General features: G+C 36.5%; 1 protein-coding gene and 1 long non-coding RNA gene across 3 annotated transcripts; one reads left to right on the top strand and one right to left on the bottom strand.

The window, feature by feature from the left end:
* Positions 1-338: 338 nt before the first annotated feature.
* Positions 339-1,255, bottom strand: LOC309513945. Its single transcript, XR_014211573.1, has 2 exons — positions 953-1,255; positions 339-915 (listed from the first exon to the last, which is right to left on the bottom strand). It is a non-coding gene; the product is annotated as an uncharacterized lncRNA (long non-coding RNA).
* Positions 1,256-1,496: 241 nt separating this feature from the next.
* Positions 1,497-20,794, top strand: foxk1 (forkhead box K1). Of its 2 annotated transcripts, XM_082189380.1 has the most exons (10): positions 1,497-2,268; positions 5,220-5,417; positions 11,098-11,254; positions 11,336-11,482; positions 11,568-11,761; positions 13,715-13,881; positions 14,220-14,474; positions 14,614-14,802; positions 17,054-17,257; positions 18,785-20,794. In XM_082189380.1, the coding sequence occupies exons 1-9, from the start codon at positions 1,862-1,864 to the stop codon at positions 17,251-17,253; spliced, it is 1,914 nt and encodes a 637-aa protein (XP_082045506.1). In that variant the 5' UTR covers positions 1,497-1,861; the 3' UTR covers positions 17,254-17,257; positions 18,785-20,794. The 2 variants fall into 2 exon arrangements, with proteins under 2 accessions (XP_082045506.1, XP_082045505.1); XM_082189379.1 differs by having other exon boundaries at positions 1,508-2,268; positions 17,054-20,794.
* The last annotated feature ends 512 nt before the right edge of the window (positions 20,795-21,306 follow it).

Raw genomic sequence — 21,306 nt, forward strand, 5'->3', positions numbered from 1 at the left:
TAAGAAATAAGACATTAAAAAATTTAATGAATTGGAAACTACATTGTAGATTAATATTAATAGGTTGTATTAGATGTTGGCCATTGACATTTTATTTAATCACTTGAAAATCATAAATTCCACAACATCTTAATGGCATGCAACCCCTTTTTTTTTTTTAGCTTTATTTTGTGGTTAGAGTACAACTGTCGATGCACTAGTGAAGACAGACACCTTGTGTTGGCAAGTGAAACTGCGCATAGTTTTAACCTTCTTTACTGTTCTCACCATAGACTGGTTCTCACCATGAACATCCATGTACAATCTTCTTTGATAATGACATGCTTAGCACACTGCTGCCATCTGTAGACCACAGTTTGCAGTAAACTGATGGTAAATATTTTTTAATTGCTTGAAAGAACATACAAATAGCCGACAGAACAAGCCTCAACTGGACAAAGCTTAATACAATTCCAAGAAGTCCAAATAGCAGCAAAACAGTGAATAAACAAACAAAAGAAATAAAGAAACATTAAAAAGAAAAAGGAAAAAAGAAAAATAGGCTAATTAAATATCACAAAAGGGGGTTCATCATTAGAAATACATTTAGAGAGTGTAGGAGTATTTTTGGGGAGTTTTATCTGCATTTATGTATGAAATAACTGGCCAAATAATTCAGAGTAAATTACAATATTTATCGTTTTAAAATCAAAGTCAGGTATTACATATTTAAAACTTAACCAAACATAAAGGTCAACCCAGATTATTTTTTGAAAATTTGCATAAATAAAATAAATGATTCAATGACTCAACATCTGCTTCACAAAAGGTGCACTCATTACAATCCAAATTAAATATTCAGAGTCTGAGGAACTCATTAAAATGATATGTATTGTTGATCATTTTAAACTGAACATTTTAGGGGAAGAGAGAAATCTTGTTCTAGTTCGAACCACTTTCTCTTTAGGAAAACCAAAACCAAGGGATCTATTTCTAACTTTAGAAGTTGAAGTCTGTGTATTTACAAATGTTCTTAAAACCTTTTCTTATAGCTCTCCTCCGTAAAATTAAGACCAGAAATTACAGATATTTTACTTTAACCAACTGAACCAAACAAGCAGGGCTTTTAGATTTTAACAAAGACACATAATTTAGGACAAGTGATATAGGCCTATTGTATTTTCCACAAAAAAAAAAAAAAAAAATCTTAACTAAAGAAATTTCCTTCCCCATCCCTGAAAGAACACAGATTTCCTATTAATGTATTTTAAAATTAATTAGAACGTGTCCTTGCGAAAGTCCATCATCCGGGGTTTTCCTCGGCCTTGTTCTTTCTCTGTTTATAAACAGAAAGAGCGCAGAATGGTCGATGCGCCGTGACGTCACTTCTCCAACCACGTCACATTATTTTGACCTTTCTAAATGTTTTTCATATCGAACGAGAGGTACTACAGATCAAAACACACGTGTATTTAGTTACAATACGATCAACCGCGCTTGCAATCGACATCAAATCATCTTATTTTTTATTGCCGCATGTAACGCACGTGTCGTCCGGTTCCAGGAACTGAAACAATATTAACCTTTAATTTGCCAGAGAGCTTAGTGCGAGACCTCGGGAAATTGTCGAGAGAAAAAAAAGAAACATCACAGATAACAATTACGAAAAATATCAAGAACATCGCATTATTTCGCGCTAACTGTTTTAAAACGAGTGAATGTACACGAGTGTTTAAAGCGCACCACGCTCCCGTCCGAGAGTCCATGACGTGTTTTCCACGCGCCATCTCCATGTTTTGACTACCACCACCAACAGCAACACAGTGAACCCTACCAACACACGGCCGTTGCGCTTGCAATCCCCTCTGTGTTTTTCAACAAAATGGCTGATTTTGGGGATGATACCGGAGCGAGAGCCCTGCTGGCCCTCAAATCTGCTCCTTGTAGCCCGGTGGCTATTTCTATCCCGCCCGTGTACACTTTCTCCTCCTCGACTTCGCCCGGGATCATATCATCCATGCCCCTCTCCCCTCCGTCGCAGGCCCTCGCTCGCCTGGAAGGCAGGGACTTCGAGTTCGTCATGCGCCAGAAGACGGTGACCGTGGGGCGGAATTCGTCGCACGGCTCCGTGGATGTCAACATGGGCCACTCGAGCTTCATATCCAGGAGACATTTGCAGATCACCTTCGAGGAGCCGCATTTCTACTTGCGCTGTCTCGGCAAGAACGGTGTGTTTGTCGACGGCGTTTTCCAGAGGAGAGGCGCACCTCCACTTCTCCTACCGAGGGAGTAAGTTACAAAAAATGAGATCTGTTTCCTTAAATTAGCCAGATGGCAAGCACCCATTCACCTAGAGAGCGAATGCACCACACATACAAGAGATTAAATTAACGTGCCTGCAGTGCCTGCATAATCCGACTAAACTGCATGCAAGTGCAGCCACGAGAGCTGTCAGACACTGACTTCAAGATCATTTCAGTGTCTTTAATGTACAAATTAGAAAGGGAAAAATTAAACTTTAAATGGATTTTCCAGCTTCGAACTTTTTTGGGCCCTGCATAATCTGACAGTAGGCTATGTGTATTAATCTGCTATTGTTGAAGTAAATCAACCAGTTAAAGGGATAGGCTAGTTCACCCAAAATAATAATTTACTCACCCTCAAGTTGTTTTAAACTTGTATGACTATTTCCTCAGTAGAAGGAATTAATTTTCTTTCTTTTCTTTAACCATACAATGAAAGTAAATGTAACCAAATCCATTTGTGTTCCATTGAAGAAATGCAAGTTTGAAATAACATGAGGCTGTGTAAACAATAACAGCATTTTTTTTTTTTTGGTCAAGTAACCATTTACGCCCCAGGCCTGGACCTATCAATGGATCTGAAATCAAAAAGGGTACATCTTTATAGTATAAATTTACTGACCCTGAAGTGTCTGTTTTGAGGTTGGCGCTGAAGATGGGTTAAAATATAAACATGAAAAGTTAATCGTTTCACTTTACGACCACAGGAACGGTGTGCAAGACAGAGACTGGATCCACCACATGATTTTTGTGGGCAGATCTGAGATACAGGCTGCATTTATGACACATATCAGTAGTAACCACTTTATGATCTTTAGTAGACAAAGAACAGAGGGGAAAACCTAGTGATACTATAATGTTAGTACCTTGAACAACAACATTTGAGTAGTAACATGGCATGGAAATGCTTGAAATGCTTGGATTTTGTACACAATTGTCGTCTTTGTTTTGATTGGTGAAGTGTAAACTATTACAGTTCTCGATACAAAATGCTTTTGATAAGTTTTCGAATGATTGAGCTTTCAATTTTCAATTCGTATTTGAATTTGTATTTAAACTTGTACTTTCAACTTTAAATTTACATTTATTTAGACATAAACCCTGTAAAAAGTGTTTAAATGACCCATTCTAAACCGAAAAAAAATAAAAGAGCTGTTACTTTTCCCGTGATTTAGTTGTTCTGCTTACACTAAGTTAAAAGTTAGGCAGCACGAATAGTTATTTATCTCTGTAACAATCACAAATCAGTTAGTGGTTGATGATCCTGCTTCATTAGATGTCTCTGATAAAGTGTACCACAAGTAAACCGGTTACAGTCTCTGTAATCTGTAGAGTTAATCAGTATGAAAGCAGTTTTTAGCCTTAAATGTAAACTCTAATGATTGAGAAGTGGATAAACTAGATCAGACTGAAGTTCCCTACATGGTTGGGCTACTGTTAGGCTCTCTCAGATTTCATTAAAATCACTATTTGGCTTCTTCATTCTTATCAGAATTGCTTTTACTATGTCTTGGTGTGTGCCATCTGTCTTATCAATGCGGAATAGATCTGTGGAGCTTGTTGTCATGGAGGTCAGAGCGGCTATTCCTACAGACTGCTGTGAAAACACGGACAGACTGAACCCGTAATGGGTGCATGCCAAGCCAGCCATTCAAAACAACTGCAGTGTGTATGCTGTAGCATTAAAAGTGGCTTCCTGGTGCAGCACTTGTGTAAATACGTCCAGTGGAGGCGGTGCACCAATTCATTATTCTCTCTGGCTACACTGCCGACAATTCAAAATCACAGAAAAGGGGGTGGAAGGGAGGGTTCATTTTTTTTTTACTCCAAAGTTCACGTTTTGTTGCTCCCAAGCAGAAACATAGCCAAATAATGATGTAATTTCGATTATTTAATTTTTTTTGCAGATATTTTGCCTTTTTTGTTTGTTTATTTTGTGTTCACTACCGACAAATAATTTTTTATGACAAAGTAAATGTCCGATTATCAATCTGAAATTCCATACAAACCTTTCAAGGACGTATTTTCAATATAGCTGCATATTGCAGCAAACCATCTCTTTTCTTTCTGAAAATTGTGGTTGTTATTGTTGAACCAAGTAAAATGCAAGGAAACTTCTCAAAATACTGTAGTTTTTTAACATTATTTAAAGTCAATATTCTATGATCAGAAAATAAGTATGCTCTACCTTTCAAAAGTTTGAGGGGAAATTTTCCCAATTTTTTTGGGGAAAGAAAGGAACACTTCTATTCAAGTAAGCATTAAATTAATCATAGTGATAGTAAAGACATTTGTGATGTTAAAAAAAGATTTCGATTTCAAATAAATGCTGTTATTTTGAACTTGTCAAATATGTGGCAGCATATTAAGCAGCACAAATGTTTTCAACTATGATAATAATTATAAGAAATGTTTCTTGAGCAGCAAATCATCGTATTACAATGATCTTTGAAGGATCATGTGACACTGAAGACTGGAGTAATGATGCTGAAAATTCAGCTTTGACTTCACAGGAATAAATAAAAAATTTAAATATATTCAAATAGAAAAATGTTTTTTGAAATTTTAGGAATATTTCACAATATTGCTGTTTTTACTGTATTCTTAATCAAACAAATTCAGCTTTAGTGAGCATAAGAAATGCTTTCAAAAAAATGTATTTTTTATTTTTGTGGAAACCACATATTTCAAAAGTTCAAAAGAACAGCATTTACAGTGTTGCCTTCCATTTTAAGCAATTTATGCAGTATTAATTATTTTTATTTTATAAATCTTACCAACCTCAAATTTGTGAACGATAGTCAAAAGCTGCTGCTTATTTATTGATTTGCAAGGTTTGCTGGACGAAAAGCCCCACCTGCATATATCACTGATCTTAGGTTCATGTGAAATAATTTTACGCCTTATGTCTTAATGTCTCTTTGTCCTTCTCTATAGGTGCACATTTCGATTTCCCAGCACGGTGATAAAGATTCAGTTTACAGTGCTCTACCACAAGGAGACACAGAAGGAGGAGGCTCCAGTATCCCCTGTGAGACCCCTTTACCCACAAATATCTCCGCTGAAAATCAGCATTCCTGAAAATGACTTCAGAAGTATGATGAGTCCCCTGCCTTCGCCGACAGGAACTATTAGGTATGACTTCGTCCGAACGGCCACACAGAGAAAAAAACTGTGCTAACACTTTAGTTTAGGGTCCAATTCTCACTGTTAACTGGCTGCTTATTAGCTTGCATATAGGATATTGGCTTTTGATTAAGTCATCTCAAGTCACCTTTATTTATATAGCGCTTTTTACAGATTGTTTCAAAGCAGCTTTACAGTGATAACAGGAGAATAATTCAACAAAGTTTGTTTCTGCTTTACAGCAGATCTAGAAGAAAATAACGTCATAGTCCATCTTAAGTAAGTTCAGTGATGGTTTATTTTTGTTGCAAAAAATGTAAGATTTAAAAAAATAAAAAATAATAATTGTTAATTTATTCATATATAGCCGCTCTGGAGAAAATAGTGATACCATCGTCCAGTTCAGTTCTCATATAATGGTGTCCGTGCAGGCAGATCAATAATATTGTTGAATATTAAGTGTCCCTAACCATTCAAGACAAAAGCCAAGGCAACAGTGGCAAGGAACCAAAACTCCATCAGGTGACAGAATGGAGAAAAAAAACCTTGGGAGAAACCAGGCTCAGTCGGGGGCCAGTTCTCCTCTGGCCAATGAATGAACAGTGTATGATTATGATTCAGGCAGCATTACAGGTCAGAAGTCAGATTGGATCAGAACATTCAGAATATTTATCCAGTTCCATCTGGTTGAAGATCACACCGGTATGGAGATGGGTTTATTATGAACAAGTACTTATAAAACGCGTATTAATGCCTTATTCTGCATGAACATATTCTACATCCCTTAATATTAATTAATAATAGTTAATTAACTATTAATAAGCAGTAATTGGGAGTTTATTGAGACAATTTTTTTTATTAATAGTTAGTAAATAGGGAGAATTGGAAAAAACTAAAGTATGACCAAAAACGGTTTCATTAGAGAACCAGTTCTTTTCCAGATCTTTTTGAAAGTAATTTTTGTTCTCATCTTGTCTTTGAAATGCAGGTCTTCTGCATAGAAATGAAATCATGAGCAAATATTAACAGCACCTAATGTATTTGGTGAAATACGTATGCAAAAATATGACATTTAAAAAAATTACAGAACAATAGGTTTTGCATATTCATATTATGTCAGTCAATTTCAGCAAAAGTCAAATGTCAATATGTTTCCAGAGTGCATTCCTGCATTTACACTGAAGCATCAGAATTTGCATGCAAAAGGAAATGCTTGATTTTGATTGGTATCTGAAGCTGTCTGCTTCATTGAGTATCTAGTAGATACAATAGTGGTAGGAAAAGCCTGCCCCTGGTGGCCTCTCCGCTCTTCTGCACCACGTGTGGCTCTCAAAGCAAGCATGCTGTGTCCACATACCATATATGGCATGTGCTGAGCTTGGAGCTCCCTGATTGGTCGGTCGGAAAGTGTTGTGGTTTGGTGTTTTGAGCCACAGATAGTTTCCTTTTTCCGAGGCCTCCAAACACCCCCCTCATCCCACTCATTGGCCTGCTCCTACACCCAACATAAACAGACACATGCTTTCTGTCCTTCCTGGTTCCTCTTCCCTTACTGGGGGGAATATTTCCTTCTATTCAGCTCTACAAGCATTGGAACTGGTTATCCACGTCTGAGCTGCAGTTTCTACTGTAATATTTTTCTCTTGTAAGTTTCAGTCTGTGTGGAGTGATGGATTAGGGACATTTCCCAGATTGTCAGCCTGCTGCTCAAACAGCAGATGTGTGTAAAGCTTTGAATTCCACACACATGAAGCTGCTTGAACAACTGCCATGTACAGTACAACCAGCAATACCAGCTCCTTTGCACATTTTTGACCTTACTGTCTGTTTTTTCTTTATGCTTCAAAATCGCACTTTACAACAAGGTTCAATTTGTTAACAACAGTTATTGCATTAGGTATCATGAACTAACAACTATTTTTACTGCGTTTATTACTCTGTTAATGTTATAAATATACTATTGTTTTTGTTAATTCATGTTTGTTCACAATACACTAATTATTGGTATTTTATCAAATAAAATAAAAATGTCCAGCAGAAATCATTCTAATAAGAAACATGTCCTATTAATATGATGTCATTTTAATGTAAAAGTCTTAACTGTCACTTCTTAATCCATTGGTTAATTTATTGAATCCTTTCTGAATACATTTATTAATTTCATTTTTATTTTTAAATCTTACTGACCTGGAACTTTTGAATGGTAATGTAGATGATAGAAATGAACAATTACCTAGATAAACAAATGCTGGAAAAGTATTTGTAATTCTTAGTTCATCTTACAAAATGCATTCAATTATTGAATAAATTGACTAATAAAATTAATAAAACTAAAAGTTGGCTAGAATTTGGGTTGAATAATTTTTTGATTCAGAAAAGATGTCTGTTAGTTTAGTGAGTTAATGATCAGTTGGTTAAATAGTTGTCCTCTGTAAATCATTACTGCACATGACCCTTTGGAATCATGTGGCTTACCAACCTCATTGTTTATACTACAATGTGTTTTGAATTTGAGTACCACTAAAATTGGCGGCTTGTTATTACTTTTAATATAAATGCATTGCGTAATGCATAATTTTAGACCCAAAACATTTCAGTGAGTTCATCACAACAAACGTAGTAACGGGTCAGTTCTGTTTTGTACAGCAGGGAAAAAAATATATAGTTGCCGATATTAATATTTTTTAAACTAATTAATTAATTAAATAATATATTCATCTTGATATATTAAAACTATTCAGTGCTTGATTTTAAGGGTACACTGTAACTTTTGGCCCTCTAGTGCATGCAAAACAAAACTGCATACATTTTGCGAGAGAACATTGTTTTGGTTGTGCTTCAGCTCTGCGTGACTGTGTGGATTAATACCACTCTTTACAATAGTTTATGCTTTACAATGAACTCTGTTGGAGAGCTACATATGGCAATTTATCTGTTCAGTAAAATACCTTTCTCACCTGTTGAGTAACAAAAAACCCATCTCCGCGTCGCTTTCACAACATTTCAAATCCCTCCGTTCTCGCCATCTCCATGAAGCCAAGGCAATGTTGATTCTTGTTTTATCACGAGCTTTGTCGCATCCTCTTTTTCCCAGCATACTCTCCTCTGTTAGCTGTTTTTTTTTTAAAACTGGTGATTCCCCGGAGGTTGAAGATTTGCACCATGTCAACCTTTCCTTGCTCGTTGTGACGGCTAACTTATCTTACTCCCACACCATACACACGTCAAAGTAGCTGGAGCAACTTTTCTCTATTTATGTAAATGACGAGACATGCATGGGCAAGTGACGTATGTATGCAATTTCCCTGAAAATCATCCTGCCAGTCTAATTATAAACACTTATAATAGGCTTACCATAGTGAATCAGGGTAAGACAAAAACACGTTTTGGAAAAAGGATTGATGTTTTGACTCATTATTTAAAAGCTGTTAATTTTGTACAAAAAAGTCTACCTTTTAAAGGACATTTGGTTAACTTTTGTGTCATAATCAAGTTTGGTAACTATGTTGTATCGCCATTTGATACTAAATGTAAAACCTGTTTTGTTTTTTTTGTTTGTTTTTATCCCATTAGTATCCTTTGGGATTTTCTTCTAATTTAGGATATGAATCCAAATTGGAATCCTGTACACATTTCTTTAGGTTTTTATTTCAACTAGGACAAACATTTTGCCTTTGAATCGTGTTTTTTGTTTTTTACATATTCCTAATCCATTTTTAGTACAGAAGTCTGTGTGGAAGAAGTGTTAGTTGTCTTTTTACTTGTCCTTAAGGTGTTTTTGTAATACGGTCCAGCTGTTGTGAAAATGCTGCCTCAGGACTGGACTTCAACCCAATGCACCCCGCCCGCTGTGCCCTCACACACACACACACACACACAATTGCCTTCCCCTTGCCGCTCAGAGAGGCCTGTTTGTCTCTGCCCGCACAACACAATGGAGCCTGCAGCACAACAGCCTTATCTGAGCACTCTGTTGTGCCCTGCTGTCAGAAAGCCAGCGGTAAAAAATAACACGGCGAGTTAAGGAATGGTTGGGTGTGTCTGCTTTATGGGAGACTTACTGATATGTTGACAATAAACGAAAGCCTTAAAATAGCACTGCTCAGGATGTCTTTCTGTCAGTTTCAGCCAAAATAATACAGTTATTATCATTACATTTCGGAAACCCTGTGGCTAATGGCTCAGTAATTGTTTTGCTTGTTTATCTGAATGGTTTGTTTGTAGGGCTCAGGGCCACCTACTGGCACATTGTTTTTCATGTCAGGTGCATAACAAGGGTTATAAAATGGATTATAATGTTGTGGGTTATTTTCAACATGTAATCTGCTGTCAGTTACCACAGGCAATCATGAACAACAAACAGGAAACATGTTTAGAGTAACACACGTCATTAATAGATATAAAATGGAGCCAGAAGGCAAGCGAGCGGGAGGGTTGAAATCATAGACTGCCAAAAAAAGATTGGTTGAAAAGCAAAAGTGATTTGTGCTGAAACGTGTTCCAGATGGATGTGGTTCTTCTGGTTGTGGGTTACTAATAAGTTGTGGGTCACTTTATGCAAACAGTGCTTCATGAATAACTACGTAGCCTATAGAAATTGGCAATATATTAGGACCATATTAGTCGATATCAGGTGTGTTCTGAATATTTATTGCTTTATATTGGATATGTAGGCCTACTTGTGGATGTTCTTTGTTTTTGTTTTATAGTGCGTCTTCGACACATCCCTTCATTGTCCCTTTCAGATACTTCTGCAAATATTACCTAGTGAAAGTAACCAGGTTTACTTTTCAGCTGCTCATGACATAAGTTTACATAAGTATATATTTTTATTTTTTAGAAACTAATACTTTTATTCAGCAAGGATGCATTAAAATAAATAAGTTTTAAATTTTAATAATATTTCACAGTATTACTGTTTTACTGTATTTTTGATAAATTGAATGCAGCCGCGGTGAGCAGAAGAGACTTATATAAAAATAAAAAAAAAGATCTCAACCCCAAACTTTTGAATGGTAGTGTATAGAACGTTGCACCGAAAATGTTGTGATTCTATCACATCAGAAACATTTCAATGCATATAATGTTTAATTGTTATGTTTATGCTTTAAATTATGGGTTTGTTGTGTATTTTAACATTATACCATGTAAGTGTATAGGAAGCACTAAAAATTGCTTATAAACCTAAACATTTAAACTGGAATGGACTTTGTCACATTTATTCCAGTGTTCTTAGGAGCAAAAGTCAGAGTTGGGTATACTTCTATAGTGGTGAACGAAAACTACAACAAATATATATTTTTTTGCATTACCATTTGCTCCGAGAGCAAAAGGGAAAAAAATCATGATGGCGTTTATAAGACTTGCCAAAACAGGAATTGATTACAGTGGTCAGAAGAGAGAAAGATGTCAAATCCTTCATCTGTTGTGTTAGAAACACCTGCACATCAGCCTCAACAAGTTAATATAAAACAAGGTATAGTGTAATAAATGTACATTTACATTTAAAAAAAAAATATATATATAAATATAAAAACTTTTCTAGATTTACGATGTTATTAACTTTGGAAACACTTCATCAGTCTGTGAAAAGGATCTATGTAATCTTAATCAGAAGCATTCCTTTATTCTCTGGCCTGCTTAATAAATGATGTCCTCACACCTTTCTGTCCATCCTTTCTCTACTTAGCGTTCCCAATTCCTGCCCAGCGAGCCCTCGGGGCGCAGGTTCTTCGGGATACCGCTACGGCCGCAACATCACCTCAGATCTCCAGCTGGCAGCTGAGTTTGCTGCCAAGGCTGTATCAGAACAGCGCACTGAAGCCACGGGAGGAGACAGTCCTAAGGTAAGAGCCTCCAGCATCTCAACGCACGTCAATCATGGTCAGTGTGTTGTTTCCAAGATTAACTGTCCACTCTTCCTTCAGGATGAGTCCAAACCTCCATACTCGTACGCTCAGCTGATAGTCCAGGCCATCTCGTCTGCTCCGGACAGACAGCTAACACTAAGTGGCATCTACGCTCACATCACCAAGCATTATCCCTACTACAGGACGGCCGACAAGGGCTGGCAGGTCAGTTTATCTGCCAAAATTGTTGTTTTTATGTCTGTCATGTTTGTGTGCTAATTTGCATTCCCTTAATCTCATTTCTCTCCAGAACTCCATTAGACACAACCTGTCTCTCAACCGCTACTTTATTAAAGTGCCGCGCTCACAGGAAGAGCCAGGCAAAGGTTCGTTCTGGCGCGTGGACCCCTCATCAGAGGCCAAGTTGGTGGAGCAGGCCTTCAGAAAGCGTCGGCAGAGAGGGGTGTCCTGCTTCCGCACGCCCTTCGGCCCACTGTCCTCCAGGTGAGATGTCTCAGACACCCGCTTTTAACCCAGCACGCCCTCCGCCGACCCCCTTATGACACTCACACTGTCTGATGTAATAGAAGCCTGCTTAGCCTCTTCTGTTTCCCTCTTTCTTCCCCATCTGTCCGTTTCTTCACTGGGCAGAACAAAGTAAGTCTGTTTGAATTTGATCCCTTTCATTCGTCAGCCACTTGGTAAAGCAGCATCAGTTAGACCCAACTTTGTGTTGTCTGTTTTTACACACTCTGTAAAAGCTTGCATTAGACTTGGGTCCAAAATGAACTCTAATGCATGATTCAAACATTGGCTGATGTTAGTAACTCAAGTGTGGATATTGTTACCGTTCATGCCGTTAAGCCAGGATAGCAAAAATATGAGGAACAAAATTGCAAAGTACCATTTCACCAAAAGACTGGCTGATGTGGGATCCTACAAGACCTTCATAACAAATGTATCGAAGGATCAAAAAACTATGTCTATGTCATTAAAGGGATAGTTCACCCAAAAATTTAATTCGGTAATAATTACTCAACCTAATGTCATTCCAAATTTTCTGAAGGGACTCGATTGCTTTGTATGATGAACAGATTGAATTTAGGCTTTTATTCACATCATGTAAACACTGATCAGCGAACCTAAACAGAAGATCAGCCGAACTTGCTTGATGCGTGAGAAAAAACCTTTTGCTGAAGCTCAAAGGTGCTGCGTAACACGAGAATGAGCTTTATTGGTTCTTGCAGAAGCTCAAATGTAAAAAAAAAAAAGTTTATATATATACACAATGTGATATACATGTCTTTACTGTCACTTTTGATTTATCACTATGTAGTTATTGTTGTTTAACATTTCAAATTGTAGAGATTAACATTAGTTAGATTATGAAGGAACATTAATAAAATTAATATTAAATTAAATAAACGAAATTAATAGGTATTAATAAATTTTTTTTAATATATAATAATACTAATAATTGTATTAATTGTTGCTCATTTATTAGTTCATTATACTTAGTGTTGAATATGAATAAATATAACATTTATTATACTTAAGTGTTGCCGTTCTTATAACTTTGTAATGCAAAAAATAATTTTGTGGTAGTTATCGCGAGACCCTCATTCAAAATCAAGTTTCAAATTGACTGGTGAGATGCCACCTTAAAATTGTATCATTATTCAATTATGTTTAGAGGCTGAAATTTTCTTAAAGACGAAGTGTCTCATTCCTGCGCCCCTATTGGCACCAAATTAAATTGCGTCAATAATGAGTGTTTTCGAACAGAGTTCCCAGACATGCTCCCTTCCACCATTACTTTGGCCATTATTTGCTAGTGTTGCTTCAAACTCACACTGCTCACACAAACAGAGCAGTGTTTTGAAAGGATCACACTGTTTACACTAATTTCTTAAAGTTGTCTCAGTCTGCACGTTTTAAGAAATTAGTTTAAAAAAAAATTACATGTAAAAAATGTTTTTGATTCAAATCGTCCGCCTTTGGCAGGTGAAGCAGAAAGTTACTTTTGGACCCTGCTTGGCCTGTAACAGCTGAACATGTAGGCGTTGCATTCACAGTGTGTATGAGAATTAAGGCCCATTCACACCAAGAACTATAACAATAACTATATTAGCATCCACCAAAGCAACGTACAATAACGTTCGGTTTATTCCAAGCGTGCGCTGCAGTTTTGTCGTCTGCTCAAGCATTTTAAAGCAAGATGGATTTCGATTGGCTGTCAATCGAAAAAATCGTTCTAAAAGTGATTCCAACGATATCGTTTCTCTGTCGTTATCGTTGTAGTTGCGATGGGGACTCTGCTTTTCTTTATACTTCTAATCATTTTTATAACTATATCTTCATCGTGGTTGTTATGGCTATCGTCTTTGGTGTGGATGGGCCCTTACTGTATGCTATATGTCTGTGTGCATGACTGACAGATCATTGTGTTGGTTTCAGGAGTGCTCCAGCGTCTCCCACCCACTCCGGCCTCCTCTCTCCACACTCGAGCGGCCTCCAGACCCCCGACTGTCTGTCACGGGAAGGATCCCCAGTGTCACATGAGCATGACTTTGGTTCCAAGCTTGCGTCTGTGCCCGAGTACCGATACTCCCAGAGTGCACCAGGTGACCGTGCTTCTTTTCATAGCACAGCAGTACTGACTGCCAGTGTTTGGATGTATAGTCTCCAAATAGAAACAATACTAACTTACCTAAACATTTTTAGTAGTATGATATTAGCTCAGCTGTGGCGAAAATAGTGTAGCTTTTCCTAAATTGTGGAGCTTTTCCTGTAAACAACAAAAGCTCCTGTTCAGTTACAGTTTGCATAAATAATTTTAGCTTGTAGTGTAGCTGACTACCATTTATATCTATGCAGTCTTGGCAAGCTTCTGATTCAGAGTCGATTCTCCAGTCCTAAATGTATTTTCTCTGACTCTCTGGTGATTCCTCTTGTCTCTCAGGCTCTCCAGTAAGCGCCCATCCTGTAATCATGGCCGTACCATCTCAGTCCTCAGCCGCCATCCCCAAGCCTGTGACTTACATGCCGGCCTCCATCATTAGCTCCTCCCAGGCCTCCGGTCAGGCCATCCATGTGGTGCAGCAGGCGCCAGCTGTCACCATGGTCCGTGTAGTGACCACCTCTACCAGCTCCCCCAATGGCTACATCCTGGCTAACACCACCTCAAGCACAGGAGAGGGACCTGGAGATCAAAGAGGTAGAACAAACCATTTCTTCTTGTTTTATCACAGAGCAGTTTTTAGCTAAATCTGTTGGAATGCCTAGTATTGTCTTAAAATTTGCACTCTTTGTGAATAGTCCTTAACTGTCTCTTTTTTAATCTTCTGTGTATTTAGTGGATGAGATGCCTATGGTTGGCAGTAGAGTTATTCAGGCTGTAGGGAGTCACATAAGCTCGGCAAATAGGGGGCAGCAGAGCTACACTGTTGTCCAGCAGAGCGCCATTCACCACCTTCCTGTGCAGACCATTTCTCAGAATGGCAAACATGCTCTTCCTATCAGCAGTGTACCAACCAGTGCTTACGGTATGTGTGCGTATGTGTGTGTGCGTATGTGTGTGTCCATTCACTGTTCCTGAAGCTGGTCTTGTGCTTTACTGATATGATTTGCTAATTAACAATGCATGACTTTTTTTTTTTTTTTTTAACTTTTTTCCCAGGTCTATTAATTTATTAAAAATGCACAATGCAATTCATACATGTAATGCTTTAAATACAACTTTCTATTTGAAGCTTGTTCTAATTGCATAATTACAATTTAATTGCATTTTTTTATTATTTAAAAAATATTTTTTGATGGGAGCAAAAGACACATTTCTCCTCAACTCTCCTGATATCATTAAAAATGAAATTCTTAGGGAAAAAAAATACTATATATATATATATATATTATATTATATTATATTGTATTTTTTTTTTTTTAAGTCTAGGGTTTACATTATTTTTAACTAAAACTAAACCAAAAAAAAAAATCATTAATTGAAATATAAAAAACATTAACTGAAACAAAATGAAATATAATTTATATATATATATATATATATATATATATATATATATATAAATCAGCTAGTAACTAATTAAACTAAAACTAAAACATAACTAAAAGAAAAACCTTTTACTTTAACTGATATAAAACTTTAACTGATATAAAAATGAAAACAGAAAATATAAAAATAAATATCAAATTCAAAATATTAACAAAATATAATTGTATATAAGTGATACTAAAATAATAGTACAAAGTCATGTGGTGTGACCAACATGCAGAAAAAAACAACAACAAAAAACAAAATTAAATTAAATTATTATTGCAGACCCTCATTACTGTGTGTCAAGGTCAATAAGTCTCTTAAAACATAAATTTTTGGTTAATTGTATAATTTTGTTATTAACGTTGTAGGGCTGGACTCGAATATTCGTTCGGTGGGTTGGTATTCGATTTTTGAAAATTTGACATTCGAATATTCTTTTCTTTTTTTTTTACACCTGGGATCCCCCGCGAAACGGTTCTCATTCGCCCTTGAATAAGGCCGGCGACACACTGGCTGCGTGGCGTGAGCGTCTCAGCTGCATGGTGTGTCCGTTTTTATTTCTGCTCCCATGTTAACAGGTTGAAGTTTGCACACTGCCTGCGTGAGACACGCGTCTCAGGCGCGGCTCGAGCCACGCGGAAAACGTGTGCATGCTAGAAATAGAACCGACGGCGACGCCTAAAAGTGTTCCTGCTACGGGAGTGTTCTCTGGCTAGCGCAGAACAGTGGAGTTTGTATGGACTGAAGTGCATGCCTGAGCTTGTGTTTTGGGTTAAGCTGCGTTGCTTTGACATTGTGAAAAAATAGAATAATAGAAACAAAATGTATTAGCCTTTTTACCCGTTATTATCAATCTAAATTAATCTCGTTTTTAATTGAACTTAATTTTTTTTTTCTTTATTTAAATTTGGTTTTTCTTTATTTAAATTTCGTTTTTTCTTTATTTAAATTTCGTTTTTCTTTATTTAAATTTCGTTTTTCTTTATTTAAATCTTACCTTCACTGTGTCAGTAATTTGTTAGTCAGAAAAATATTAGACTACCTTAAAAGTATTGCTTAATTTAACAGACCTGTGTGTGTGCGCGTTTTATATCACTAGTGCAGTGTCCGTTCTCGGAGCATATAAGCCCTGCCCGCGTGAGGTGCGCCGCTTCCCGCTCGCGCTGTTCTGTAGTTTACTAAAAGTTTATTAATTCTGAATGTGTTGCGTCTTGCGTGTCCATCTATATTGCACCAAATGCGACACTGCACTTGTGAAATCGATTGGATGAACGGTTCTTGAAATAATAAAAATGCAAACGGACATACCGATACATAGAGATTCCTGCCTTTATTAGAGAGAAGAATATGTTCAGCACCCTCTCTCCGAAGCTTCGAATATTCGATGTTCATTACTACCGAAGCTTCGAAGCTCAAAAAATGGTATTCGGACCAGCCCTATAACGTTGTACTCACCAAGAAGATTGCCATGCTTCTGAAATGGTTAACAGACGTTAAACAATACTAAATAAATACTAATTGTGATGAGCTACAAATGTTTTGTTACTTTTAACTTGATGGTTATTAAACATTTTTAGAAATGGTGTAAAAGACATTCAAAATGATATGAAAATAACATGAATACAAATAGTAGTATTCATGTCTAGGAACTTGGCACATGTTTAAAACTGCTTTATTTGAGACACTATTGCGTGTCATTGACCTGTAACCTATTCTCTGCGTTGTCGTCTCTATCTCCTCAGCCCTTACCAATCCTCTTCAGATCTTGGCTGCCCAGGCTTCAACATCCCCACCTGTGCTGGTCAACAGGCCCGCCAGCATGGAAACCAACGAGTCCAGCATCAACGAGCCCGAGCTCAAACGGCCCAAAATGGAGGAGGACAGTGTCGCTCCAGTCCCTCAGCCCGTTATTGTTGCAATGAACCAAGAGGCCAGTGAATGAATAAGTGAGTGAACGAGTGAGCCAATGACGGATCATTAAAGCACATCTCACAATATCGTTTAACATATTGAGGGACACGTGTTTGGTTTTCTTTAAAACGAGAACTTAAAAGTTTTGTAAACGCCCGACACGGGTAACTGATCGAATGTCTTTGTAAGAAGAGGTTAAGCGTCTTTGTATCACGGGGGTTAATTCATTGAGCAACACCTGGCAGCATTAAAATTCAATGCTCACAGTTTTAAATTTGTAGGGGTTTTTAATCTTGTAAGAATGTTTGAAAGAAGTATGAAGAGAGGTACATGTGCTTAAAGACACCAGCTAGGCATGTGCGCCCAGGTAGTTCCTCACAAGGTACATCTGAGAGAGAGAGAGTTCTTCTTTTCGGGATGGGGTGGGACCAATACCTATGCAGCTATTACAGTCTGAGACCATGAGTCTCTCTGAATTGAAACAGTATATAAAAAGGGTCACAGGAAGCTGTGCGTCACTGCAGTTCCCTGTGTGGCCTGTGTGAGGATTTATTTATCTCTCTGTTAAAAAAAGACTATCTTTAATGAAATAATATGTTACAACTCAAAGCACACAGTAGACCACATGAAATGAATAGATATGATAGAGGCCTTTTCTAGCTGGAGTTCTTTAACCTACATTATTATTCTGGGGAGGATTCTTACCTTGCTTGCTTAATACAGAGACATGTCTAGAAAAATGCTTATTTCTTAATTGATCTGTGTTTAGCGGAAAAATTAAAAAGAACTCAATGAATGTAAGTAGCGTTTCTTTATTTGTTCGTGGCATCCACTTTTGCCCTAAACTATATATTAGACCATTAGAATGTGTTTGTAGATACATTTTTGCTGTTCTGTTATAACAACAAATTGAATAACTGTTTGAAGTTCATCGTATTTAACGTAGCTCAGTCGTATTGGTCGATCCCCATTAGCACTTGGCCAAAAGAAATCCTGATTGCATCAATGGATGAATGCAAGCACATGATACCAAATGCTTTTCCAGACCCAGGAATGTAACTGTTGCAGAGGCTGTTTCTTCACTGACTTTCTGTGATCACTCAATAATCACAGAAGCCACTAAATGAATGTTCAGTATTTTTCTGAGAGTTCAAGAAACCTATTTTTTCAAAGGCAGCCTTTAATGAGACTTTCTAGTTTTACTAAGAGAAGAGTAAATATATATTGTTGAAGTTATTAAAATGTGCTTTCAAGACAATCACTAACAGGATTCAATTCAGTAACCGCTTTGTATGTTGCAAATTATAAACGCCACAAATGTGTGCAGTGAAGTACCCTAGAGTACTTGAAGTGAGCCACTGTTTGTATGCTAACGTAGTCGTACAGTGACAGCCGTACAGTGTACCTTTTGTACTAGAAATCGACACTTCAACAGACCAAATACATATCCTCATTATTAGTGCCTTAGTGCTCCACTTCTTTCAGGAATAGCTAAAAATCATTGTGATGTACTACTTAAAGACAGCATCATCAAACTTGCCTACTAATAAGTTAATTCGCAGGTTTGAATGAATGAACACATCTTGCAAGAAAAAATGAACAACGCAGCATCCTGCCTGTGTAACAATGGAGGGATTGTAGAGCCCTAGAAGAACAGATGAGGGTGACTATTCGTGTTGTGACTGGAAGGGACTGAGCAATACGATAAATGTAGACCGGTGAGGTTTTGCATCATTTGCAAGCTTCAAAACTTCTTCTAGCTCAGCGGAGAAATGCATAAATCAAGAGGAATCTGTCAGTAAGAAGGTCTTTTGGAGGTTTTAAAAGCATTTGGATTAGCATTAACAGAACATTTGGATTCCAACAATGCAGATATCAATGTAAAAATAAAGAGATTGATCCTAGTTGATTAGATGTTACCCTTTGTTTCATGTCTTCACAATGTGGGCTTCAATAAACAAAATTAATGAGAGAACCACTATTCCATTTGAAGTATATTTTTATTTGAAACTTCATGACTAGCCTGTATGTTTTTTTCTTTTTTTTTCTTTCTTAAATACATTTTAGATCATTATGGAATAACCAATGGAATGGTGAAACAAACATTGTCATTGTTAACAAAATTAACATACAGAATGAACGGTCACTGCCTAAATGTTTTTCATATATTTTTTTTTTTAACAATCTGCCACAGTGTCTGTACGCATATATAACCATGGAATATTTTTATCACAAAGATATTCAGATTTTTTTATTTTATTATTATTATTATTATTATTCCTTTTTGTGCTTGTTCTGTTCTGTTCATTGCTATTTGCATATGCAAGTGTTTATACACTAAACATTTCTAATTGAAACTGTTTCCTTTCTCTTTTCAAACAAGTTGAAAGATATAATATGTTTCCACTGTACACAAAACACCCCTTAAATCCCCCTGCTTTATGAGATCATGCCATACATCTGTGAATGTCCACTGGTTTGTCTTTTAATGTGTATTTAACTACACAATGTGTATGAGGGCTTTTCTTCTGTCCATGCAGTTTATGCAGTGGTGTACCTGGAATTAATAAAAATACTTCTGGCTAATCTTTTAAATGAATCTGTAATCATGACATCTTGTCTTGATTCCATGGATGAAGGTTTAAGCCTTGCAATGTATCTTTGCCCCTGCCTTTGTTTCTTTTATTATTCATGTCATTTATTTTCAAACAGTGAAATCTTACCATCTTTATTATATGCTGGGTACTTTACTTGTTTCTGTTTCCACAATTTTCTTTCTCGTTTTTTGTTTTGTGGCATTAACACTCTTTATAACCCTGTGCAACTCTGTCCTGTCTTTGTCGGAGCATAAGTTTTGAAAATCCTGTTAACAGCAAACTATTAAAAAATATGAGCTACAAAGTTTCAGCTGCAGCCTGCTTGCGCATGTAATGATGATCTCTTGCACTGGTTTATATAAAAAATAAAATTAAAAAAAAGCCGTAGGAAATGAATTTTATAGCTTGCCATTGACTAATTACAGCTTTGATTTTTACTGCATCCAAGAAGTTTGTATGAGAACGTGCAAATTTAAAAATAATAATTGTTGCTGGTGTATCAGATCTTGTATTTAAAATATTTAAATGACTGTTATTGAAATGAATGCTTGAAAGGTATCTTGTTATGTAACTCCTCACTGGACACTGGCTTTATTCATTTAGTCAGAACTGGTGCCTTTTATTTTTACACATATAATTTTAATTCCTTAGTTTAACTCTAATAACAATCTGTTTTACTGTTTAAAGTATTGTGCATTGACACTGCAATGCTTTTCTCGGCTAGGATTCTGTTGTGTTTTATGTTGTGTTTTGTTTTTATTTTTATATAGCGTAGTTCGCTCTTTAGTAATTTTAGTTAAATGTTGAGGGTATATGCCTAGTATATTTCCATTTGTTGTTGTAGAGAAGGTGGTAGGTAAATATTTTTTTCTTTTTTACATTACTGTAAAAAATATTCATATATTAGTACCATGTACAATCAGTGGGGAATTGGAGTATACATGCATTAATTCTATTAAAGAACATTTCAAAATACACTCTTTGCCTTCTTTGCATTTAAGCTAAGTTTACTTCGAATTGATTTACAGGTTAATCGTGTAGTGCTCGCCTTCATTTAATACATTCTAAGTAACGTTATATGGATGTGATAAGTTATATAAAGTGAATTTAGATTTTACCAGCTAGCTGCTAATGGCTGGTACAGAATCGTGGGTAACGTTAGTCGTATCTTGTCGGCGACAAAATTGTGTAACAAACATATAATCTAGCGGAAATATATAGTATTATATACTATTTATTGTATGCTGCCTGGAATTAGTGTGTTTGTGTTTAACAATGATAATGTCTGTTTGTTACTTGAAGATGTTTAAAAAATATAGCAGCTGGTATCTATTATAAAAACTACAAACAGTTTAAACCAAACGCTAGGTTACGTTTGTTACACTATTTTGTCACCGACTGGCAAAAGGAACCATATATAGATCATATATCTACCGAGAGATCCTAATATTCTACCCAGATGTTTTTGTACCCATAGAATATTCTAC

The sequence above is a fragment of the Leuciscus leuciscus genome (assembly GCF_965113295.1).
Source record: "Leuciscus leuciscus genome assembly, chromosome: 1".
Classification (NCBI taxonomy): Eukaryota; Metazoa; Chordata; class Actinopteri; order Cypriniformes; family Leuciscidae; genus Leuciscus; species Leuciscus leuciscus.

Bases quoted from the DNA above. Each gene is read 5' to 3' on its own strand.
- foxk1 (XM_082189380.1), top strand. From the start codon at position 1,862: ATGGCTGATTTTGGGGATGATACCGGAGCGAGAGCCCTGCTGGCCCTC. The intron at 11,762-13,714 runs GTGAGATGTCTC...TGTTGGTTTCAG, and splicing joins TTCGGCCCACTGTCCTCCAG to GAGTGCTCCAGCGTCTCCCA. The intron at 14,803-17,053 runs GTATGTGTGCGT...CTATCTCCTCAG, and splicing joins TGTACCAACCAGTGCTTACG to CCCTTACCAATCCTCTTCAG.